Source organism: Mesoplodon mirus (assembly GCF_964341445.2).
Source record: "Mesoplodon mirus genome assembly, chromosome: 12".
NCBI lineage: Eukaryota > Metazoa > Chordata > Mammalia > Artiodactyla > Ziphiidae > Mesoplodon > Mesoplodon mirus.
Genome location: NC_138988.1, coordinates 41,638,544 through 41,665,096, shown reverse-complemented (window position 1 = coordinate 41,665,096; position 26,553 = coordinate 41,638,544). Strand labels below are relative to the sequence as shown.

The 26,553-nt window shown below is 43.8% G+C and overlaps 1 protein-coding gene across 1 annotated transcript; it reads right to left on the bottom strand.

Annotated features, from left to right (window-relative positions):
- Positions 1–19,376: 19,376 nt before the first annotated feature.
- Positions 19,377–24,537, bottom strand: CCR1 (C-C motif chemokine receptor 1). Its single transcript, XM_082638553.1, has 2 exons — positions 24,340–24,537; positions 19,377–20,857 (listed from the first exon to the last, which is right to left on the bottom strand). Exon 2 carries the CDS (start codon positions 20,788–20,790, stop codon positions 19,723–19,725), a length of 1,068 nt encoding a protein of 355 aa, XP_082494679.1. The 5' UTR covers positions 20,791–20,857; positions 24,340–24,537; the 3' UTR covers positions 19,377–19,722.
- Between the last annotated feature and the right edge of the window lie 2,016 nt (positions 24,538–26,553).

Genomic DNA, 26,553 nt, shown 5'->3' with positions numbered 1-26,553 from the left:
TTCCTCCTCTTAAATTTGCTTGACAAAAAAAACTGTCCCAGTTCACTGCGGCCATTCCTGCCCTGCTACACACAGCATGAACCAAGAGCCAGGCATAGATGTTTGGGACATAGAAAGGATTCCAACTGAGCTGATGCTCAGAGCAAAAGAGGAACAGGCTGGGGCATCAGCCTCTCTGCTCAGGAGAGGCCAGTGGGTCCAGATGGTCATTCATTCAAACATATCAGTGTCTGTTATTAGCCAGAGGCTGGGAACACAAAAATGACCAGCCTAGAGAGAAAGTTCCCATTCATGAAGATAAGAGTTCTTACAGGACCCAGATGCAGGGCACCATCAAAGCACAAGGTGGAGTACCCCATGTAGCCTGGGGTGTCAGGGACAGCCTCTCAGAGGAATGGGCATCCAGGGTTGGCTGTGAGGAACAGCAGGGCTTGGCCAGGCAGACAGAGCAGCTGTTCTAGGTAATTACAGGACAGCCAGACTGCAGGGTCAAAGGTGGGGAGCATGGTGGAAGGGGACTGGGGAGGAGGAAGGGGCCGGGTCATGGAAAGCTTCCCATGGGTTGCCATGGAGTTTATATTCTTTACAAGACCTTACCTCATCTGGTCCCACCACCTTTCTGACCCCATCTCGTAACCCTCCCTTACCCCAACCACTCTGCTTCAACCACATGGATCTCTTTGCTTCTCCTCAAGCACGCTTCCACCTTGACCCTTGCACCCACTCTTCCATCTGCCCAGAATGTTCTCCTCCCAGATCTGTGTATGGCTTTCTAGTAATAGAAAATCTGAACAGACCTATAACTAGAAAGGAGATTTAATCAGTAATCGAAAAACTCTTCGACAAAGAAAAGCCCTGGATCAGATGACTTAACTAGTGAGTTCTACCAAACATTTAAAGGTGAATTAACACCAATCCTACTTAAACTCTTTTATCTATGAGGCCAGCATTATCCCATTATAACAAAGCCAGATGAAGAGATAAGAAAACTATAGACTAATATCCCTTATGAATATTGATGCCAAAAATCCTCAACAAAATACTAGCAAACCAAATTCAGCAGCATATTAAAAGGATTATACACTATGACCAAGTGAGATTTATTCCTGGAATGCAACGATGGTTCAACATATGGAACTCAATCAGTATAATATACCACATTAAGAGAATGAAGGAAAAACCCACATGATCATCTCAACTGGGGTAGAAAAAGCTTTTGACAAAATTCAACACTCTTTAACACTTTTTCATGATAAAAACACTCAATAAACTAGGAATAGAAGGAAACTACCTCGACAAAATAAAGGCCATATATGAAAAACCCAGTTAACATCATACTCAATAGTGAAAAAAAAAAAAGCTTTTCCTCTAAGATTAGGAACAAAACAAAGATGTCCACTTTTGCCATTTCTACTTAACATTAGTACTGGAAGTTCTAGACAGAGCAATTAGGTAAGAAAAAAAAAGGCATCCAAATTTGAAAATAAGAAGTAAAATTATCTCTGTTCACAGATGGCATGATCTTATATATAGAAAACTCACACATACACACACAAAACTGTTAGAATAAATGAATTTAGCAAAGTTGCAGGATATAAAATCAACAACCCAAAATTAGTTGCATTTCTATATATTAACAATGAACAACCTGAAAAGGAAACTAAGAACACAATTGCATTTACAATAGCATTAAAAAGAGTAAAATACTTAGGAACAAACTTAACCACGGAGGTGAAAGGCTTATACACTGAAAACTATAAATGTTGCTAAAAGAAATTAAAGAAGATATCAATAAATGGAAGGATATCCTGTGTTCATGGTCTGAAAGAGTTAAAATTGTTAAGATGTCAATACTACCCAAAGTGACCTACAGATTCAAAATCCAAATTACGTTTTTTTGCAGAAATAGAAAAATCCACCCTAAAATGTATACAGAATCTCAAGAAACCTTGAATAACCAAAACAATTTTGAAAAAGGAGAACAAAGTTGGAAATCTCACACTTCCTGAATTCACAGCTTACTACAGACAAAGCTACAATAATCAAAACAGTATGGTAGGAAGATGGCGGAAGAGTAAGACACGGAGATCACCTTCCTCCCCACAGATACACCAGAAATACAGCTACACGTGGAACAACTCCTACAGAACACCTACTGAACGCTGGCAGAAGACCTCAGACCTCCCAAAAGGCAAGAAACTCCCCACGTACCGGGGTAGCGCAAAGTGGAGAGACTCCCACACAGAGGATCGGTGCCAACCGGCACTCACCAGCCCGAGAGGCTTGTCTGCTCGCCTGCCTGGGCGGGCGGCGCTGGGAGCTGAGGCTCGGGCTTCAGTCGGAGCGCAGGGAGAGGACTGGGGCTGGCGGCATGAACACAACCTGAAGGGGCTAATGTGCCACAGCTAGCCGGGAGGGAGTCCGGGAAAAAGTCTGGACCTGCCGAAGAGGCAAGAGACTTTTTCTTCCCCCTTTGTTTCCTGGTGCGTGAGGAGAGGGGATTAAGAGCACTGCTTAAAGGAGCTCCAGAGACGGGCACGAGCCGCAGCTGAAAGCGTGGACCCCAGAGACGGGCGTGGGATGCTGGGGCTGCTGCCGCCGCCACGAGGACTCTGTGCGAGCGCAGGTCACTGTCCACGCCCCCCTTCCAGGGAGCCTGTGCAGCCCGCCACTGCCAGGGTCCCAGGATCCAGGGACAACTTCCCCGGGAGAACGCATGGCATGCCTCGGGCTGGTGCAACGTCACGCCGGCCTCTGCCGCTGCAGGCTCGCCCGGCACTCCGTGCCCCTCCCTCCCCCCCAGCCTGAGTGAGCCAGAGTCCCCGAAGCGGCTGCTCCTTTAACCCTGTCCTGTCTGAGCGAAGAACAGACGCCCTCCGGCAACCTACACGGAGAGGTGGGGGCAAATCCAAAGCTGAGACCTGGGAGCTGTGGGAACAAAGAAGAGAAAGGGAAATCTCTCCCAGCAGCCTCAGAAGCAGCGGATTAAAGCTCCACAATCAACTTGATGTACCCTGCATCTGCGGAATACATGAATACACAACGAATCATCACAAATTGAGAAGCCAGGAATCAGTACTGTGCCTCTGAGGTGGGAGAGCCAACTTCAGGACACTGGTCCACAAGAGACCTCCCAGCTCCACATAATATCAAATGGCAAAAATCTTCCAGAGATCTCCATCTCAACACCAGCACCCAGCTTCACTCAACGACCAGCAAGCTACAGTGCTGGACACCCTATGACAAACAACTAGCAAGACAGGAACACAACGCCACCCATTAGCAGAGAGGCTGCCTAAAATCATAAAAAGTCCACAGACACCCCAAAATACACCACCAGACGTGGACCTGCCCACCAGAAAGACAAGATCCAGCCTCACCCTCCAGAACACAGGCACTAGTCCCCTCCACCAGGAAGCCTATACAACCCACTGAACCAACCTTAGCCACTCAGGCCAGACACCAAAAACAACGGGAACTGCGAACCTGCAGCCTGCAAAAAGGAGACCCCAAACACAGTAAGATAAGCAAAATGAGAAGACAGAAAAACACACAGCAGATGAAGGAGCAAGATAAAAACCCACCAGACCTAACAAATGAAGAGGAAATAGGCAGTCTACCTGAAAAAGAATTCAGAATAATGATAGTAAAGATGATCCAAAATCTCGGAAATAGAATAGACAAAATGCAAGAAATAGTTAACAAGGATCTAGAAGAACTAAAGATGAATCAAGCAACGATTCAAAACACAATAAATGAAATGAAAAATACTCTAGATGGGATCAATAGCAGAATAACTGAGGCAGAAGAACGGATAAGTGACGTGGAAGATAAAATAGTGGAAATAACTACTGCAGAGCAGAATAAAGAAAAAAGAATGAAAAGAACTGAGGACAGTCTCAGAGACCTCTGGGACAACATTAAACGCACCAACATTCGAATTATAGGGGTTCCAGAAGAAGAAGAGAAAAAGAAAGGGACTGAGAAAATATTTGAAGAGATTATAGTTGAAAACTTCCCTAATATGGGAAAGGAAATAGTTAATCAAGTCCAGGAAGCATAGAGAGTCCCATACAGGATAAATCCAAGGAGAAACACACCAAGACACATATTAATCAAACTGTCAAAAGTTAAATACAAAGAAAACATATTAAAAGCAGCAAGGGAAAAACAACAAATAACACACAAGGGAATCCCCATCAGGTTAACAGCTGATCTTTCAGCAGAAACTCTGCAAGCCAGAAGGGACTGGCAGGACATATTTAAAGTGATGAAGGAGAAAAACCTGCAACCAAGACTACTCTACCCAGCAAGGATCTCATTCAGATTTGATGGAGAAATTAAAACCTTTACAGACAAGCAAAAGCTGAGAGAGTTCAGTACCACCAAACCAGCTTTACAACAAATGCTAAAGGAACTTCTCTAGGCAAGAAACACAACAGAAGGAAAAGACCTACAATAACGAACCCAAAACAATTAAGAAAATGGGAATAGGAACATACATATCAATAATTACCTTAAATGTAAATGGACTAAATGCTCCCACCAAAAGACACAGATTGGCTGAATGGATACAAAAACAAGACCCATATATATGCTGTCTACAAGAGACCCACTTCAGACCTAGAGACACATACAGACTGAAAGTAAGGGGATGGAAAAAGATATTCCATGCAAATGGAAACCAAAAGAAAGCTGGAGTAGCAATTCTCATATCAGACAAAATAGACTTTAGAATAAAGACTATTAGAAGAGACAAAGAAGGACACTACATAATGATCAAGGGATCGATCCAAGAAGAAGATATAACAATTGTAAATATTTATGCACCCAACATAGGAGCACCTCAATACATAAGGTAAATACTAACAGCCATAAAAGGGGAAATCGACAGTAACACATTCATAGTAGGGGACTTTAACACCCCACTTTTACCAATGGACAGATCATCCAAAATGAAAATAAATAAGGAAACACAAGCTTTAAATGATACATTAAACAAGATGGACTTAATTGATATTTATAGGACATTCCATCCAAAAACAACAGAATACACATTTTTCCCAAGTGCTCATGGAACGTTCTCCAGGATAGATCATATCTTGGGTCACAAATCAAGCCTTGGTAAATTTAAGAAAATTGAAATTGTATCAAGTATCTTTTCCGACCACAATGCTATGAGACTAGATATCAATTACAGGAAAAGATCTGTAAAAAATACAAACACATGGAGGCTAAACAATACACTACTTAATAATGAAGTGATCACTGAAGAAATCAAAGAGGAAATTAAAAAATACCTAGAAACAAATGACAATGGAGACACGACGACCAAAAACCTATGGGATGCAGCAAAAGCAGTTCTAAGAGGGAAGTTTATAGCAATACAATCCCACCTTAAGAAACAGGAAACATCTCGAATGAACAACCGAACCTTGCACCTAAAGCAATTAGAGAAAGAAGAACAAAAACATCCCAAAGTTAGCAGAAGGAAAGAAATCATAAAAATCAGATCAGAAATAAATGAAAAAGAAATGAAGGAAACAATAGCAAAGATCAATAAAACTAAAAGCTGGTTCTTTGAGAAGATAAACAAAATTGATAAACCATTAGCCAGACTCATCAAGAAAAGAAGGGAGAAGACTCAAATCAATAGAATTAGAAATGAAAAAGGAGAAGTAACAACTGACACTGCAGAAATACAAAAGATCATGAGAGATTACTACAAGCAACTCTATGCCAATAAAATGGACAACCTGGAAGAAATGGACAAATTCCTAGAAATGCACAACCTGCCAAGACTGAATCAGGAAGAAATAGAAAATATGAACAGACCAATCACAAGCACTGAAATTGAAACTGTGATAAAAAATCTTCCAACAAACAAAAGCCCAGGACCAGATGGCTTCACAGGCGAATTCTATCAAGCATTTAGAGAAGAGCTAACACCTATCCTTCTCAAACTCTTCCAAAATATAGCAGAGGGAGGAACACTCCCAAACTCATTCCACGAGGCCACCATCACCTTGATACCAAAACCAGACAAAGATGTCACAAAGAAAGAAATCCAGTATCACTGATGAACATAGATGCAAAAATCCTCAACAAAATACTAGCAAACAGAATCCAACAGCACATTAAAAGGATCATACACCATGATCAAGTGGGGTTTATTCCAGGAATGCAAGGATTCTTCAATATACGCAAATCAATCAACGTGATACACCATATTAACAAATTGAAGGAGAAAAACCACATGATAATCTCAATAGATGCAGAGAAAGCTTTTGACAAAATTCAACACCCATTTATGATAAAAACCCTGCAGAAAGTAGGCATAGAGGGAACTTTCCTCAACATAATAAAGGCTATATATGACAAACCCACAGCCAACATCGTCCTCAATGGTGAAAAACTGAAACCATTTCCACTAAGATCAGGAACAAGACAAGGTTGCCCACTCTCACCACTCTTATTCAACCTAGTTTTGGAAGTTTTAGCCACAGCAATCAGAGAAGAAAAGGAAATAAAAGGAATCCAAATTGGAAAAGAGGAAGTAAAGCTGTCACTGTTTTCAGATGACGTGATACTATACATAGAGAATCCTAAAGATGCTACCAGAAAACTACTAGAGCTAATCAATGAATTTGGTAAAGTAGCAGGATACAAAATTAATGCACAGAAATCTCTGGCATTCCTATATACTAATGATGAAAAATCTGAAAGTGAAATCAAGAAAACACTCCCATTTACCACTGCAACAAAAAGAATAAAATATCTAGGAATAAACCTACCTAAGGAGACAAAAGACCTGTATACAGAAAATTATAAGACACTGATGAAAGAAATTAAAGATGATACAAATAGATGGAGAGATATACCATGTTCTTGGATTGGAAGAATCAACATTGTGAAAATGACTCTACTACCCAAAGCAATCTACAGATTCAATGCAATCCCTATCAAACTACCACTGGCATTTTTCACAGAACTAGAACAAAAAATTTCACAATTTGTATGGAAACACAAAAGACCCCGAATAGCCAAAGCAATCTTGAGAACGAAAAATGGAACTGGAGGAATCAGGCTCCCTGACTTCAGGCTATACTACAAAGCTACAGTAATCAAGACAGTATGGTACTGGCACAAAAACAGAAAGATAGATCAATGGAACAGGATAGAAAGCCCAGAGATAAACCCACGCACATATGGTCACCTTATCTTTGATAAAGGAGGCAGGAATGTACAGTGGAGAAAGGACAGTCTCTTCAATAAGTGGTGCTGGGAAAACTGGACAGGGACATGTAAAAGTATGAGATTAGATCACTCCCTAACACCATACACAAAAATAAGCTCAAAATGGATTAAAGACCTAAATGTAAGGCCAGACACTATCAAACTCTTAGAGGAAAACATAGGCAGAACACTCTATGACATAAATCACAGCAAGATCCTTTTTGACCCACCTCCTAGAGAAATGGAAATAAAGATAAAAATAAACACATGGGACCTAATGAAACTTAAAAGCTTTTGCACAGCAAAGGAAACCATAAACAAGACCAAAAGACAACCCTTAGAATGGGAGAAAATATTTGCAAACGAAGCAACTGACAAAGGATTAATCTCCAAAATTTATAAGCAGCTCATGCAGCTCAATAACAAAAAAACAAACAACCCAATCCAAAAATGGGCAGAAGACCTAAATAGACATTTCTCCACAGAAGATATACAGACTGCCAACAAACACATGAAAGAATGCTCAACATCATTAATCATCAGAGAAATGCAAATCAAAACTACAATGAGATATCATCTCACACCAGTCAGAATGGCCATCATCAAAAAATCTAGAAACAATAAATGCTGGAGAGGGTGTGGAAAAAAGGGAACACTCTTGCACTGCTGGTGGGAATGTGAATTGGTACAGCCACTATGGAGAATGGTATGGAGGTTCCTTAAAAAACTACAAATAGAACTACCATATGACCCAGCAATCCCACTACTGGGCATATATCCTGAGAAAACCATAATTCAAAAAGAGTCATGTACCAAAATGTTCATAGCAGCCCTATGTACAATAGCCCGGAGATGGAAACAACCTAAGTGTCCATCATCGGATGAATGGATAAAGAAGATGTGGCACATATATACAATGGAAAATTACTCAGCCATAAAAAGAAACGAAACTGAGCTATTTGTAATGAGGTGGATAGACCTAGAGTCTGTCATACAGAGTGAAGTAAGTTAGAAAGAGAAAGACAAATACCGTATGCTAACACATATATATGGAATTTAAGAAAAAAAATGTCATGAAGAACTTAGGGGTAAAACAGGAATAGAGACACAGACCTACTGGGGGTGGGCCTGGGGATATGGTGGTGTGGGCTGTGACGGGGCGGGGGAGAGGCATGGACGTGTATACACTGCCGGGCGTGGGGTGGATGGATGGTGGGGGGGTGACTGCGTAGCGCGGGGGGATCGGCTCTGTGCTTTGTGGCCGCCTGGAGGGGTGGGATGGGGAGGGTGGTAGGGAGGGAGATGCAGGAGGGAGGGGATGTGGGAACAGATGTATATGTATGACTGATTCACTTTGTTGTAAAGCAGAGACTAATAAAAAAAAATAATAATAATAGATGCCATGAGGACATCTTGGGATCAAGTATCTGGGTGGGAAAAGAGGAGTAATGTACCAACTCCTAACTGATTGTGACCAGCTCTAGGAAGGATGGAAGCTGTGACCTTGGTTGGTGTCTGTGGGTGTGAAATGGTATCTCATTATGGTTTTAATTTGCAATTTGTATTTCTTTAATGACTAAAAATGTTGAGCATCTTTTCATACTTTAATGGCCATTCATAAATATTCTTTGGTGGAATACTTGTTCATATCTTTTGCCTATTTTTTGCTTGGGTCCGTTGTTTTCTTACTATTGAGTTGTATGAGTTCTTTGTAAATTCTGGAGACAAGTCTTTTATCAGGTATGTGTTCTGCAAATACTTTCTCCCAGTCTATTTCCTGTTTTTACATGTTTTTTTTTGGGGGGGGGTGTGCCACACGACATGTGGGATCCTAGTTCCCTGACCAGGGATAGAACCCGTGCCCCCTGCAGTGGAAGCATAGACTCCCAACCATTGGACTGCCAGGGAAGTCCCTGTTTTTACATGTCCTTAATGTTGTCTTTTTTTTTAAATTAAACATAATTCCTCCATCATTTTGTTTATTTATTTATTTTTGGCTGTGTTGGGTCTTCGTTTCTGTGCAAGGGCTTTCTCTAGTTGCAGCAAGCAGGGGCCACTCTTCATCGCGGTGCGCGGGTCTTTCACTATCGCGGCCTCTCCCGTTGCGGAGCACAGGCTCCAGACGCACAGGCTCAGTAATTGTGGCTCACGGGCCCAGTCGCTCCACGGCACGTGGGATCTTCCCAGACCAGGGCCCGAACCCGTGTCCCCTGCACTGGCAGGCAGACTCTCAACCACTGCGCCACCAGGGAAGCCCCTAATGTTGTCTTTTGAAGTGCAAAAGTTTTGAATTTTGATGAGGTCCACTTTATCAGTTTTTTTTCCCATTTACGAACTATGCTTTTCGTACTGCATCTAGGAAATCTTTGCCTAGCGCAAAGTCTCAAGATTTTCTTTTGTGTTTTCTTCTAAAAGTTTAATTGTTTTATCTCTTACATCTAAGTCTGTGATTCACTTGAGTTAATCTTTGTGTATGCTGTGAGGTGAGGGTCTTATTCATCTTTCTGCATACACATACTTACTATGAAATATTTTTCTATAACGTCAATGTAGATAGCAACTTAATTTTCCATTTCATGAACATACTATAAATAGCAGGATTCTGATAAGTGTTTAACAAGTGTCTCTCAAAAGAAACAAAAACAGACAAAAACCCAACAGCCCTAATATGTAGTATTTGCCAATTCCCCTGGTGTAAATAGTCCAACCATTTCCAATTTCAAGGTACCAATGTTACATAACATCATGGAGTTGGGAAGAGATCTCACAGTTGGTTCTTATAAACTGCTACAAGCTGGTTGCAGCACATTACTGAATGTATTTAACCAATACCCCATGATTTGAGGGGGTTTTGTTTGCTTCTTGTTTTTCCACCTTTTACCCTCAATATAGAGAAGTGTCCCTCCAAGCAGGAAGAAGCAGCCTATTTTTATTCCCTGCTATAAATGAATGCTGGCCCTCCAGGGAATTTGTTCTCTCATAATGAGCACAGCTATGGTTAACATTCTCGCAGCCTTCCTGTGGTCAGATTTAGTAATGCCCATCATATTTACTTTCAGGGCAACTCACCTTGCTTCTTGGGGAAGATAAAGAAAACTGAGTTTTGACCAAACAGAAGTACAAAGCTGCTTGAACTTCTGCAATTTTGCAAAGACACATATTCAACATTTAAATTAAGGGGGTGACTTCTCCTTTACTCCCTCTCAGGAACCAAGTATCGAATTAAGCAAATGTTGCAGGGCGAAACAACTGTCTTGACAGACACTGGAGTGACATCAAGTGAGAATGGCCACAATGTGTCAGCTTCCTGAAGGCATCTGGAGTTTCAAAGTAATGTGAGGAAATTAATGGGAGTGTCACACTGTTTCAAAGAAAATGTACCAAACCTTCCTTTTGAGGAAAACCTTCTAAAAAGTGAAAATAAAATGAGGGGGCACTCTGGGGTAGATGTTTTTCATAGACAGTAGTTATTAAATCCCCGTTTGCAGTTCTGTGCAATCCACACAGCTCTACCCACATTGCTACAAGGCGGAAGGGGGCAGAGGCCTGGGAGGCAGTGGAGGGTGAGCAATGAGAGGGTCAGGGGACACTGGTCACTGAGTGGAGTGGGGACAAGAGGGCTTTGAGCAATTGCCACTACCCCACGAGGCTTTACCCCAAGTCTTTATAACTACCACTATTTAAGCTACCCTTTTCAATTAATATGAAAAGCGAGGCTGAGGGAGATGCTAAAGTGCTTCTCTGGAGTCTCCTGGCATTTAGATACCTGTGTTTTAGACCTGTGCTTCATGTATGCACTGAGTCCCCTCCTGAACAGAAAACTCAAACTCAGTATTTTCTCATGTCTCCTGCTCTAGCCCATCTCCCGGCCACTCCACCCTCTGCTCCCAGCCCAGCACTCCCCACCCAACCCCCCACTGGAAGTCTTACCCAATGTTTTACAGTTCCCAGAGGGTGTCATGCTTCTGGGTCCTTATTCACACCATACCTTCATCCAGGAATGCTGATCCTGGATGTTCTTGGAAGAAGCATTGAATCCTTTTCTTTTCTCAATCTTTTCCCCTACTCTCCTTCTCTCTTCCCTTCCCTCTTTCTTTTTCTTCTTCATTTCTTTTCACAAAGAACAGTTTTTCTTATGATGTGCTCATTTAAAATACTGGAGAGGGACTTCCCTGGTGGCGCAGTGGATAAGGCTCCGCCTGGGTTCAATCCCTGGTCGGGAACTAGATCCCACATGCATGCCGCAACTAAGAGTTCGCATGTCACAACTAAGGAGCTGGCGAGCCGCCACTGAGGAGCCCGCCTGCCACAACTAAGACCTGGCACAACAGAATAAATAAATAAATACTTTACAAAATTAAATTAAATTAAATTAAAAAATAAATAAAATAAAATATTGGAGAGCTCTGAAAGAGTGTACAGAAGAAAATAAACCACCGGTGTGGTGCTTTGTACCTTGGAGTTATGCTGAAAGGACATTTCTCAGAATCCCCTGCCTGTAGCGGTCCAGGTGAGCGTCTGCAAGAGATCATTAGCGAGCGATCTGCAAGAGTGAAGCAAGCTACAATGCTGTGCTCCAAAGGTGAAAACAGTGGTCAGCGTGCTGGCTCACAGGCTACTCTTGTGGGTATAGGGCAGCGCATGGACCCACCGCCAGTGCACTGCTCCTGCATCCTGGGCCACCTATGCATCAATATGGTAAAAGTGCAGGTTCCCCTGCAGGTCATTCTCTACATAGTTTGTCCTCATGTGGTCTAGTAGTCCTACAGTTATCTCTAGGTTGGCCTATAGAGACTTCCTCTAGAGTGATGACTCAGCATCGGATGCGGAGGCGACAGGCTGCACAGACTCACCTACCAGCTCCCACAATGGCATACAATCCAATTCCCAAACAAATCCCTTATTCCAGAGGTTCCCAAGGCTTCTCAGTTCTTGGTGCCTTTATTGCCTTCATACTTTTTTTTTCTCAGTGCCCTGGGCCAAAAGAAATACCAAACAATTCGACTCATTAGGTGGTTAGATCCAAACAACTGAAGTTATGTTTGAAAAGAAAATACATATAAATTGAAAAATATATGTATATTTTTTGGCTGCGCTGCACGGCTTGTGGGATCTTCGTTCCCTGACCAGGAATTGAACCCGGGCCCTCGGCAGTGAGAGCACAGCGTCCTAACCACTAGACCGCCAGGGAATTCCCTGATTTTATATTTTTAAATAGTACCAGTGGGATATGTATAGCTGTTGGGTGTGGCCCAACTTCTCAAACCTTGGAATCCCATTGGACACTGCCACCCTCATTTCCTGTTCCTCATTGCTTATCTCAAACCACTGGAAACCCAGCTCTGCAAAAATATGACAACTTTGAAAGGCATGTACTACAATCTAATATTGAAACTGTAAACTATCTCAAACTAGTAGTTCCTGTGGTGTCCAACAAATGTCAGGTATCAATTTATAGCCCTTGAAAATTGGAAATATTCCATAGCACTCTTGTGAATTCATTGAAGCCCCTGGGGTGTCTAAGTCCACAGTTTGGGAACCATGGCCTTATCTCATATGTCATTTCTCTGATGAAACCCTGAATGATATATAAAAAAATCTCATTAAACTTTTGGGTACCTTCTCTTTCTGAGATGTGAAGTGATTTGCCTTAGTCACACACATGATTAAAGATTAAAGGCCTCAATAAGAGATGGAGTACTCTTATACCAAGAGAAGAAAATACAGGACAAACCGGGAAAACACCAGTACCTCCGGGTTGGAAAGGAACCTTTAAACTACAATTTAAAGAGCATATACCGAAAGACAAAACTTGATGAGTTTCATTACACCAAGGTGAAGGATTTCTATTCAACAAAGGAAACTATATATAAAGTATTGATAATATACAGCTGAAACTATGATAGAAGCCATTTGCAATGTCTAAAGCATAGAGAAATTAAAATCCAGAATATACAAAGATCTTTTGCAAGTCAACAAGAAATGACAGCAAACCCAATACAAAATGATCAAAGATAAGAACAAGTAATTTCAAGAAGAATCTCAAAAGCCTACTAAGTATGTAAACAGATGTCCTAACTCATCAGTATTCTGAGAAATATAAAATGAAACAACTCTGTCACTTTACTTGTTAGACTAGCAAAGATTAGAAAGCAGTGTAACACCAATGGTTATAAGGAACCTGCATGCAGTTAGTGGCAATATAGACTGAACTCACTTACATGCCCTTTTTCAGGCCAACTCTGTATGAGACTACTGCAGCTTTATTTGTAAGAGCAGAGAGTTGGAAGAAATCTTGGTGTCCATCCTTGGGAGAGCAGACAAGTAAAACATGGAAGATATACTCTGTGCAGTACTGTGCAGCAGGGAAAAGATATGGATTGGATGTTCTACATAGCAACATGGATGGGCATGCAAACCAAGTGCTATGTTGAAAAATAAGGAACAGATACCATTTACCTAAATTAAAAATACTATACAAAACAATAAATATTTTGAACACATAAAAAGAAAATGAAATAGAATTACATGATGATCCAGCATTTTCACTTCTGGGTATATACCCTAAAGAACTGAAAGCAGGGTCTTGAAGAAATATCTGTACATTGATGTTCACAGCAGCATTATTCACATTAGCTAAAACATGGAAGCAACTCAAGTGTCCACCAATGAATGAATGGATAAGCGAAATGCTGTATATCCATACAATGGAACACTATGGAGCTTTAAAAAGAAGGAATATCTGACAAAGGCTACAACATGGATAAACCTTGAGAACATAAGTGAAAAGGCCCGTCACAAAAAGACACATATTGTATGATTCCACAAAAATGAGGACCTGGGAGGAGGAAGGAATGGGAAGTTATTGTTTAATGGGTAATCAGTTTCAGTTTTACAAGATGAGAAGAGTTCTGGAGATGGATGGTGGTGATGGTTGCACAATATGATGAATGTACTTAATACCACTGAACTGTAACTTTATGGTTAAGATGGTACATTTTATGTGTATTTTACCACAATAAAAATGGGGGAACAAAAATAGAAAATGATATTCATTAGAAACCTTAGAATGGGGACTTCCCTAGTGGTGCAGTGGTTAAGAATTTGCCTGCCAATGCAGGGGACACAGGTTCGAGCCCTGGTCTGGGGAGATCCCATATGCCACAGAGCAACTAAGCCCGTGCGCCACAACTACTGAAGCCCGCATGCTCTAGGGCCTGAGTGCCGCAACTACTGAACCTGTCTACAGCAACTACTGAAGCCCACACGCCTAGAGCCCGTGCTCTGCAACAAGAGAAGCCACCACAATGAGAAGCCTGCAAACTGCAATGAAGAGTAACCCCCGCTTGCTGCAACTAGAGAAAGCCCGTGCAGAGCAACAAAGACCCAACTCAGCCTGAAAAATAAATAAATAAATAAATAAATAAGTGTATGTTTAAAAAAATTTTAAAAAAACTTTAGAATGGGATTTCTGCTTTTGGTCATTCAATTTTTCCCATTCATCTGTCAACAGACACTTAGGTTGTTTCCATACCTTGGTTATTGTGAGTAATGCTGCAATGAACATGGGAGAACATTTATCTCTTTGAGATAATGACTTCGTTTCATTTGGATATACTGCATACCCAGAAGTGGGATTGCTGGGTCATATGGTAGCTCTATTTTTAATTTCTTGAGGAACCTCCATACTGTTCTCCACAGTGGCTGCACCAATTTACATTCCCACCGACAGTGCACAAGGGTCCCCTTTTCTCTACATCCTCACCAACACTTGTAATCTCTTGTCTTTTTGATAACAGACATCCTAACAGATGTGAGGTGATATCTCACTGTAGTTCTGACTTGCATTTCCTGGATGATTAGTTATGTTGAGCACTTTTTCATGTTGTTGGAGATTTGTATGTCTTCTTTGAAAAAAAATGTCTATTTAGGTCCTTCACCCATTTTTAAATTGGGGTTTTTGGGGGGTTTTTGCTATTGAGTTGAATGAGTTTCTTGTATATTTTGGATATAAACCCATTATGGGATTTGTGGTTTGCAAATATTTTCTCCCATTCCACAGGCTGCCTTTTCATTTTACTGATAGTTTTTTTTTTTCTGTGCAGAAGTTGGAACCTCATGTGCCAAAAAGTAAGAAAGCGCTCAAAAAAGGATAGTAAAGCATAGCAAAAGGACATAGGATCCAACTTGAAGGGACTCCCACAGATAAATCTGGGACAATTTGTGCATCAAAATAAAGACAATATTAGACTGTATTCAACTGGATAAAAAAGGAATCCAGGAGGTCATGGTGATATAAATAAACAAATTATATGTAAGTGGAAGAGAAAAGATTTACTTTACAGTAGAATGCCAACTAATAATAGTCACTTATTAATTAATACTTACAAAATTCTTTACGGTAGGGAAACTTGGTAGACACCTTCTAAAACAAGTGATAAAGTTTAACATCTTTAGTCATGAGGCAAGTTGGCACCACGTGCCTCCTGATACTGAGAAGAACACAGCATCACTTCTGTGATTTTCCTGCCCTAGCTCAATAACCTGAATCTAATCATCAGGAAAACATCAGTAAACCCCAAACAAGGAACCACCTGCCAGGTTACTGAAGTGTTACAATAAAAAATAATGAAGTCACAAGAGCCCTGAAGAATTGTTCCTGAATGAAGGAAACTAGAAAGCCATGGCGACTAAGTAAAACAAGTGGTCCTGGACCCTGGGACTATAAAGGACACTGTTTGCAAAGTGGGCAAAATTGGAAAGAGGGCTGTGAATTACATGGTCATACTGTGTCTGTGTTAGTTTCCTGTTTTGATTGTGTGGGAGTGCATCCTTGTCTAAATAAAACCGTCCTGAAGTACTAATGGGTGATGAGGCATCCTATTTTCAACTTGCTCTCAAATGGTTCTGGAAAAAAAAAAAAAGTATCTCTGCACCTATTTGTCCGTCTTTTGAGAGAGGGAGGAAAAAAGATAATAAGGAATTTAAGGCAAATGTGGTAAAAAGCTGACAGTAGGGGAGTTTGGAGTGGGGGAGATGGAAGTTCTTTGTGCTATGCATCCATCTTAGGGAAAGGATGAAAAGGAGAAAAGAGTAAGAACAACAATAACAAGGACGTGGGGTGTGAGCCCGTTCACACAGGGGCAGGGACGGGAGATGATGGGATGCAGGCAGTTGGGAAGGGCTGGAGGCGTCCTGAGTGACCAAGGAGGGGCCCTGGCAGGAGGAGTCAGATCTCTTATCTGATGGAGCTGGAGAAAGATCACCCCACTTTTCTTCCTTTATTTCATTTAATCCTCAGAACAGCCCCACGGAGTATACACTACTCTTATCCTCATGTTATAGATTGGAGGTTCAGAGAATCATCCATTCAACCAGCATTTACTGAGTGCTTGCTATGTGTCAAACTTTACTGAGGATACACAAAAAATGTTAAGTGTGATTGGATATGTGTGTGTGTGTGTGTGTGCGCGTGCACATGCACGTGCATTTAGAAAACATTGGAAGGTAACATACTAAATCACTAGTACGCTAAGAGAGGTTGCATTTGGGTAGTGGAATTACAGGTGCTTCCATTTTCTTCTTTGGGCTTTTTGCCTGTTTCCAGTTTTCTACAATGAACACAGACTGCCTTTGTAACAAGTTTAAAACTAAGTGTTATTTCAAAACTTGAGCTGGAGGATGTTGTGAAATAGTCTTCATTATGAGATTGCTGTGGACCCAACAGTACTTTCTGAGGCAGCATCATTTCACCAAAGTAGTGGACGAATAAATGCTTCTTAAGTCCGTTAAGCCTTCTTCTCTTCACACCGCAGAGAGGCCTGGCAGGTTTACAAGTGGAGAGTTGACACCCACCTTGCTCCTGAAGCCCATATTTGTCCACATTTCCTGTGTGGAAGCATAAACCCAGTGCAGCGTGACCTCTTCTGCCCCAGACAAAAATTTCCTAAACTTTCATGACACCAGCTTCTTTGCAGGAAGACACCAGCAGGAAAACACAGTAGGTCCCTGACTGAAGGAGAGGGTGACTTGGTAAGAGCACAAAATTCTAGTGTCCATGAGAGGCCAGCTCAATGGTGTCACTGTGATGTAAGGCGGGACACCCATTCACTTAGGGTGCTTTCTGACTGATGGGAGTCCTTCTTCCCCTTTGTTGCCCTGGCACCGTGGGCTCTGGGGCAGGTCCACCCGTCCCGCCTGGGCTCAGATGGCATCCCTGTACCTGTCCACTGCACTGACAGCTCTGTGAGAACAGACATCCCTCTTGCATCCATGTCTCCCAGGTCCCAAAGAGCTGGCTCTGAACAAAGCAGGTCCCTTAGTCACTGCTGCCGGACTGAACTGATTTGCACAAGCAATCACGGGGAAGTAGGCGGAGTAAATTAGGGTGAATTCCTGTGGTAGAACTCAGTGCAGGCACCAAAACCAATGCTGTGAAATAGTTTATTGCCCAGGAAAGTGTTCCCAACATACTGCTACTTAAAAACAACAACAGTGGAAGACTACTGGGCATATACCCTGAGAAAAGCATAATTCAAAAAGAGTCATGTACCAAAATGTTCATAGCAGCCCTATTTACAATAGCCCGGAGATGGAAACAACCTAAGTGTCCATCATCGGATGAATGGATAAAGAAGATGTGGCACATATATACAATGGAATATTACTCAGCCATAAAAAGAAATGAAATTGAGCTATTTGTAATGAGGTGGATAGACCTAGAGTCTGTCATACAGAGTGAAGTAAGTCAGAAAGAGAAAGACAAATACTGTATGCTAACACATATATATGGAATTTAAGAAAAAAAAATGTCATGAAGAACCTAGGGGTAAGACAGGAATAAAGACACAGACCTACTAGAGAATGGACTTGAGGATATGGGGAGGGGGAAGGGTAAGCTGTGACAAAGTGAAAGAGCGGCATGGACATATATACACTACCAAACGTAAGGTAGATAGCTAGTGGGAAGCAGCCGCATAGCACAGGGAGATTAGCTCGGTGCCTTGTGACCGCCTGGAGGGGTGGGATAGGGAGGGTGGGAGGGAGACGCAAATGGGAGGGGATATGGAAACATATGTATATGTATAACTGATTAAATTTGTTATAAAGCAAAAAAATAAAATAAAATAAAATTAAAAAAAAAAAAAAAAAACAACAGTGGAAGAGTAAATACAGCTGAAGTCCATCTTGCTCATGAACATAGATGTGCATAGGAGAAAAAAAAAACTAAAAGAAAATACATCAAAGAATGTACAGTGGTTGTCTTTGGGTAGGGGGATTATGAATGCTTTTGATGGTTTTTTTTCCCTTTGTGTTTTTAAGCTTTTCTAGAAAACAATTTTTGTTATTGGGAAAATTATTTTAAAAGAAATCTATGTCTGAGGGAAAAGGGAAGAAGACACGATGGATAGGAAGTCCCATCGCACTTCAGGTGAGAGCTGAAGTGTTAAGGACCTTTAGGGTGAATAAGTTTCTTTGAGTTAAGGGCTCCTCGACTTCCTACATCGACAGGGTCCCCACCTTTCCTGGTAGACGTTACCCTCCCAGCCTCAAACCCCATCAGCTTGCACACCAGGTCCCTGTTCTGCTGATGTGTGCAAGGTGGCTGCCAGAACTCTGAGCCACACAACTAAAAGGTCTGGATGGAGAACCAGAGGAAGAAAATCAATCCGGTCTCCTTTTGCCTGTTAATAATTTCTGCAATAAAGCTGTCAGAATTTACTGCCACATCCCTCAACTTACAGGGAAGGGAGATTCTGAAAAAATATTCAGAAAGAAAGGGATGCTAAATGGAAGTAATGACTTCCTCCGCTCCTTGGCTATTTCAAGAAGTGCAGCATTTTATACATTTCGTCTGTGTCCAGCCCACTGTGTGAATTGTTCGAATTTAGTGAATATAAAAATTCCATCCAAGGGCTTTCTTAGTTCCACTGCCAAAAGCAGTTCCCCAATCCTACTTCCCATTAGATGTCAAGTTCTTCCATCATGAGTCCTAGGTTCATCAGGGTTTCCAAGAGCCTAAACCCTGCAGTGGGAGCGGGGTGGGTGGGTGGAGGCAGCTGCCAGCTCCTGATTGGCTCTTGGCTCAGAGAGGAGTCCGTTGTGGAAATCACTATTTCCAAGTTCACTGGTGACGGGGCAAGGGTGGCAGATGCTCAGTGGTTTGGTTTACAAATGTTAATGTTCACAAATCTGAATTCCTGTTTGGGACCAAGCCCTTCTTGGTCATCCTTTGTCCCAGTCTTCTGGAATGTCCCGTTTCATTTATTCATCTCCTTTCTACCAAAGGGAAGTTCACAGAGGAAACTCAAGCCCCAGAGGTGATTTGGTCTGGAGCACCTGGAGCTCCCTCAACCCCACGTGGCTACCATTCCATCTGCGTCAGGCATCATAATCTGGCCAGGACACCCAAGCTGCCTCCTCCCCAGCCGGCATGCCAGGCAGGTCACTCTTGTTGGGTCCTGGGTCAGCCTCCAGCGGCCTGAGTCAGAACCCAGCAGAGAGTTCATGCTCCCCGGTGGAGGGGGACATGGAGCTGACCCTCTCCAGCCTCTCCGTGGAGAGGAAGGGGAGCCATTTAGCTAGGCGAATGGCCACCAGCTGATGGAACAACTGCCGTAGATACTTGCGGAACCTTTCACCTACAAAAACGTAGATCACAGGGTTGATGCAACAGTGTGTGAAGGCGATCACCTCCGTCACTTGTATGGCCAGGTCCAGCTGTCTGCTCTGCTCACACTCATGGGTGAACAGGGAGTCTTGGAAAGCAGAAACAAACACAGTCAGATTGTACGGGGTCCAAAAGAGAAAGAAGATGATCATGATGACAAAAATCAGACGCACAGCTTTGGACTTCTTCTCATTTGGTCGTCTGAGCAGAATCTTTATAATCCCCGTGTAGCAGACGACCATGACCAACAGAGGTAACACCAGCCCCACGATGTTCAGTTTCAGAGCCTGGAACTGCTTCCATTTTCTTAGGCTTTCAGGAGGAAAATGAAGACTGCAGGTGTAGTGAGTGAACTCCCACTGGGTCTTGGAAAAGTACAAGCCCGGGACAGAAGCCAAGATGGCCAGGACCCAGATGACAATGCTGGTGATGATACCAAAGGTGACAGTCCGAGCCCGCAGGGCAAACACAGCATGGACAATGGCCAGGTACCTGTCGATGGTCAGCAGGATGATGAAGAAGATCTCGCTGTACAAGCCCATGAAATAGAGCCCAGAGAGCAACTTACACATGTGATCACCAAACACCCAGTTATCCTTCAGCTTGTAGTCAATCCAGAAGGGCAGCGTGAAGAGGAAGATCAGGTCAGACATGGCCAGGTTGAGGAGGTAGATGCTGGTCATGCTTCTGAGCCTCTTGTATTGCATGAGGACCAGGACCACTAGGATGTTGCCTATCAGGCCAATGACAAATACCACTGAGTACAAGGGGGGCAGCAACTGGGCCCCAAAGGCCCTCTCCTGTACCTTCTGGCACGGGGTTGTGTCTCCATAGTCGTATTCTGTGGTCATGTCATAGTCCTTTGGGGCAGTGGAAGTTTCCATCCTGGCTTCTCCCACGGGTCAAGGGAAATGGTTTCCGTGTTTATTTTGCTATTAAAGGCAGTGGGTTCTGGATAACAAGAACAAGGCAGTGATTATATGTCTTTAACCACTTGGCAACTGTTTACTGAGTGTCTACTGTGTACCATGCCCTGCTGAGCAAGGAAGACCCAGTTCCTCTCTGCCCTCATGCAACTGGTAGTCTAACACATTAATAAACAAGGTGTATACACATCACTCATTGCTTTGGCAATGAGTGTTGTGAAGGAAAAGTCCAGTGGATGGACAGCGCAGACAAAGGGAGGCCTCACCACAGCATTCATGACCAATGCTTCCCCAGTGCTTCCGATGAACTGGGCCCTGGACTTAGTGTTAAACAACCTTTGAGGGGGTACCATTATCGTTCCCCATTTTAGAGGTGATGACACACAAACTGGGAGTAGTTAGGACACAAAGGTAGTGAGAACAAGAGCTGGAGCTCAAACACAGGTGTGTACCACTCTCAGGCCCATTCCTGAAACCACGTGGCTCTCCTGCCCCCAATCACAAGCACTGACTCTGTACCATGGTGTCCCCAGAGGGATGCTGGGAAGGAAAATAGTCAACACTGAGAGTCAAAAACTTACAAATGGATCTTTATGGCATTTGGGGCTAAAAAGATTCTCAGCCAGGGGTGATACAGTGCCCTGGGGGCACATGAAAATGTGTATTTTTTTTTTTTGGTCATCACAAAGACTGGGGGACACTACTGTCATTTGGTAGGCAGGGCCAAGGATGTCCTGTAATGTAAAAATTACCCTATACCAAACACCAGTAGTGCAGCCACAGTGAAATCCTAGAAGGTCAACCCATCCCTCAGCAGATGAGGACACTGAGGGCACCAGAGTGGGCCCAGCCTGGCCCACGTCACACGGTCTTCTGAGGTTACCCAGGTAACACTGTAGACCTCCTGTGATAGCCGTGAGGAGGATTCAAGGAAAGCACAGGCTAGGAGGAATGGGGTGACATGGTATGGAGAAGACGGGGCTTTGGGGGAAGAAAGGCTCAGAACAGCCTCAAGCCAGGAAGTGTCATACAGTGACCAGACAGAGGCTGGAATTCTCCTAAAATAAGTTTTTAGATATTTTTAACCAGGGTTGCCTCAAAACAAAACAAACAAAAAACCACTAGATAGCTTGCCTTTGTAGAACTTGCCCAGACCCTGTTTTTAGCACTCCTTTCCAATCACTTATTGAAGACGCCTCCACAAAGGGAGCACAGGCTTTGGTGTAACCTACCGGCTCTGTGACCTCGGATAAGTTAACCTACCTCTCTGAGCCTCCATTCCTCATCTGTAATGTGGGAAAGTAAGCCTTACCGTGCAGGGCTACTCTAAGGCAATGTCTGAGCCATCCCCTGGCAATTATCGTGCCCTCAGTAAATATTAGGGGACCTCCTTTCCTGCAGGGGTCCCGTTCTGAGGCCCAGCACCACCAGGAATGTCTCAGGCTTCAATCCTATTCTGGCCAATGTACCCCACTCCCTACCAGGTCTCTCTGTAGTTAATCTGGAAGGTGAATCCTGCCTGACAGTGATGGACACTGACAGTCCCTTCCATCTGTGCTACACTTTGAAATTTCCAAAATGTGGCCATCAATCTAAATTGATTTGACCTAAACACCAATCAGTAAAGTGAGTGTAACCTACATCATAATTCCCATCTTGAAGCTGGAGTCTCCAGTGCTCTTCCTTCTACAGTGCTTAATGAATGTTTCCTGCTTACAAAATTCACATTTCTGCGGTGGCATTCGGAGATTAAGGCACATGGGGCTGCGGGGGGGTGGGGGGGGAGGGGGCGGGTTGTTGGGCACCCGGCTGGGGGACTGTCATTTCCCATCAAATCCATCCCCATGGCTCACTCCACCATCTCCGAACTTGCATATCCCCGTCAAGCCTCTTTCTGGAGAAACCTAAGCTGCCAGTCACTAAACAAGCTGTGTTGGCAATTTCTGATTTTTGCTGCCACTGCCAGTGCTGACAGCTCCGCTTGGCAGTCAGCACTTGCGGGTGAGCGGCCAGGTTTACAGTGTTAGCAGCAGGTAGCACGGTGAGCAAGGGGTGCAAGGCTGAGCCCGTGAGCCCAGTTTCTGGGGAATTTTGGCAAAGGTGAAGGCAAACTGAGTCAGCACTGTCAGGTGCCATTTGAACAGACAGTCACCTTCATACCACTCCCCACCTCCAACTCCATTCACTATTTCCCCAACTTGTCAGGCACCAGGCAACAGCTCCAGAGTATGTTGCTCCTAAAGGGAGATGGGCTGCAGTAAGGCCTTGCAGGAGAGACCAAAGGAGCATGTTGCCATGCCATGTGCCAGCCCTGCTGCAGTCTGCTACAAAAGTCTGCCCCAGGTCACTGCACTAGTGCTCAGCTGCAGCCCTGCAGCCTGGAACTTTCCAGTGCCAGCATCCTTTAACCTCGGAGTTGGGGAAGTCTCTGAACAGACAAAGGGCAGTCTGTGATGGTACAAGACACCCTGGCCTGGTGGCGTGCAGGAGGTGCCTTACACTAATTCATAAGAGCCAGCAGTGTGTACCTCTTCCCAACTCTGCATTCAGCATGTTGGTAGCTTGGAGTCAACTAGAATGGGAATATTTTACACATGGAAATCAGGAAACACTAGATATCAGGGCACTTTTTCAGGAGAGTCAGCTATTAAACATTTACTAGCACATCAATGCCCTGCAGTCTGAATAGCCTAGAGTTGTCCTGTGAGCCAGCTAAAGGGTCAGTGAGTGGCACACAGCCTGGGGGCAGGCTATGCAAACTTCTGGGAATTTCTAATTCTGAAAGTTTGGGACCCTCCAGATTTAAAGGAGGAAAGGTTGAAGTAAATACCTCCAAGTGCCCCCATGTCCCTGTATTTTCAGAACCAAATTCTGACCTGCCTCTTTGTTAGAACAGAATGGATGCCTCCCAGGAGGTCACCTGGCCAGCTCCCTGCCTTCCCGTAGGTAAAATCCTACCTCCTCCAAAGACATCCCACAGTCCTGATTTTGAGGATCCCTGGGTCTAGTCTTCTTAAGAAATTGTCTCAGTATCAAATCGTCCTTGCAACTGCAAAGTTTTTCTAATTAATACTTCCCTTTTGCTACAATTTCTTCTTACCCCACGTTTGGGTTTTGTTTACGTGGGGAAATTTGGCAACTGTCAGTGTCTTGAATAGCTTTCCAGAGAAAGTGCCTCCTGTCCCTTAATACTGGGCTGACTTAATCCTGTTTTAGCAAAAACAACACCCCCCAAAACAAAAAGAACAGCCTGTTTTACATCTGAGCACCCAGTCTTATAAACCCTTCCATCCTCAGTATTGCTATACAATTCACTGCCTTACAGGTGCATGGGTGGGTGACTTACACATTTGCCTGGCCTTCGAAGAATTCCCCACCTTTGAGGAGACAGCCAGGTAAACAAGTCTTCTCCTGCAATGGGAGAAGGACTACAGTCCAACCTGGCCACATGCAAACAACACTGCCCTCAACAGTGACTGATGAACAGAAAAGACAAGTGCCACTTACACTGGTTTCAGGGAACTGTGTCCATGAAGTGTTTGTCTCTGGAGCTTTTAGAATCTTTATGAATTCAAGGTCAAGGTCCTGACTGAGTCAGAAGTTCTCAGCTTCCTGTGTGATGATGGAGATAGAATTTGAGGTCTCAGTCTTTCAGAACAAGAAGGGGACAACGTTCTTCTTTCTTGTACCATTGGGTGTCCATGAATGGCCACAACACCGACTGGTGGCCAGTTCCTGAAGGCCAAATGCACTCTGAGGTATTCTTCTGCTCACTCAGCTTCACTTCTCCTTTGGGCTCTCTGCCTTAAGGGGACTGGGTGGAGTTGAGCAGGGTGGGGTGTGTGGCAATGAGGTGTTCCCGGAACTTGGTGAAGCAAACAGAAGAGTGGGAATGTGTATGGTGCGGGGGCAGGGCACAGAGTTCCTGCCCTCACTTAGTAGTCTTTTTTTTTTAAGGTTGCAAAAGAAGGATTTAAACAGGAAGCCTGGGTCCTGTTCCTCAAAATGATCTGGCTCATTCAGCCTGAGAGAGGCAGGAAGCCGCTTCTCTTTGGCACCCCTACGTGCCTGTGCCAGTGACTGCTCCCCAGTCTCTACCCCACAGCCCCACAGAGCGGTTTTACTACGAGGAGACTCCGGCCTGGAGTGAATACAGGTCTGCTGGCTGGGTTTCGGCTGTCCCTTTCTGATGCTGGGTTCCTGGTTTACGCAGTGGCCCAAGCTCTCTGCTTGAGACGTGGATGGATCACTGTGTCTTTTGAAGCCTTGGATACCACTCCATCAAAGAAGAACACTGAGTACTTACACTCAGAGGAGGATGCATGAGGTCAGCTTGGACATGAAAAGTGTCACAGAGTGCCTGGCGCCAGGATAAATGGCTGACGCACGAGGCTTGTCAGGATTCTCCCCACAGTTACCAGCTCCTGCTGCCACTGTACTTGTGCCTCTCTGGGTTTCCATTTCCTTCTCTGTAAAATGGGGGTGCTCGAACCTTCCCCACAGGATTGCTGCAAAAGTGCCCATTTCAGAAATCACAAATGTGAATGTGTTTTGAAAATGTCCCTTGTCCCTCAAGGCTCAGTTCCCTCATCTGTAAAATGAAGGCTTCAGACGAGGTGACAGTGGGCCCTTCAGTACAATATTCCGTGAGTCTTCTGGGGTTGGGTCTTCCTTCTTCGGCAGCCCGTCTTCGAGAGATGGAGGAAGCAGGAGGCAGAAAGTAACTAGACTGACAGACAGCTATGGGTGAGCCTGGAACCTGCCGCCTGATACAAAAAACAGGGCGTGAGGGGAGCACCAGTGATGGGCCTCACATATCAGACAGTCCTGCATTCAGATCCCAGGTCCACCTTTTACTGACTTTGGGTGTGTAATTTATTTATTCTCTTGAGTGTCTCTTTCCTCTTCTGTAAAACAAAGCTAATAATACTTACTTCATAGAGAGGATTAAATGAAGACACACACACACACACACACATATCTGAATGCATGATTCGGTGTGCTGCTGAAGACATTAAAAATGCCTGTCTTACTTTAGAATCTCTCAGGTTCGAACCCTGATGCAGATTCCAGTAATGTGTCTGCAGGGGATCCCAGGAAACACTGCAGGGGAGGGGAAAGTGGGATGGGAAGGGAAGGAGCCAATGAAGAGGGTGTTAGAGAGCCAGTGCCGCTGTGAGCCAGGAGCTTGGTCCTACTAGGGAACTTAGGACACCCCTCAGAGTCATCCCAACTTTGGGGCGGCTGGAGGGGTGAGGAAACTGAGCATGTGTCCATCAAATCTCTACCCACTCACTGCTGGTTGAGGACTGCTTCTTGGGGTATTCTGACTTCCAGTCTGCCTGCACGTTGCTCAAGCTTGCTCCACAAGCAGGGAGCCTTGTATTTTCACGAAACAGCCTACAACATGTAGAGGTGCATGTTGACATGTGTGGCCAGGGACACTGAATGGTGCCCAGGAAATTCCGATGCGTGCCAGCTAGTGTCAGCACAGCTAAACACCCAGCCCCTGCCCCACTACAGGATTCTGCTGAATTGATCATCTCTCAGCCCTGCCCCCAGTGGTAGTCAATGGGAGGTCTGCATCTGCCTATTTGTAGTACTTTGCTGCCAGATGAGTTTCCAGACAACACAGGTTTGCGAGGCCCGCCTCTTCCTTGGTCAAGTCTAAGGAAAGAGACATGGTCAGTCCTTGACTGGCCTTTCAGCTCTGGGCTAGGC

What these genes read in the sequence shown, in the direction of transcription:
- CCR1 (XM_082638553.1), bottom strand. Translation starts at nt 20,790, where the DNA reads ATGGAAACTTCCACTGCCCCAAAGGACTATGACATGACCACAGAATAC.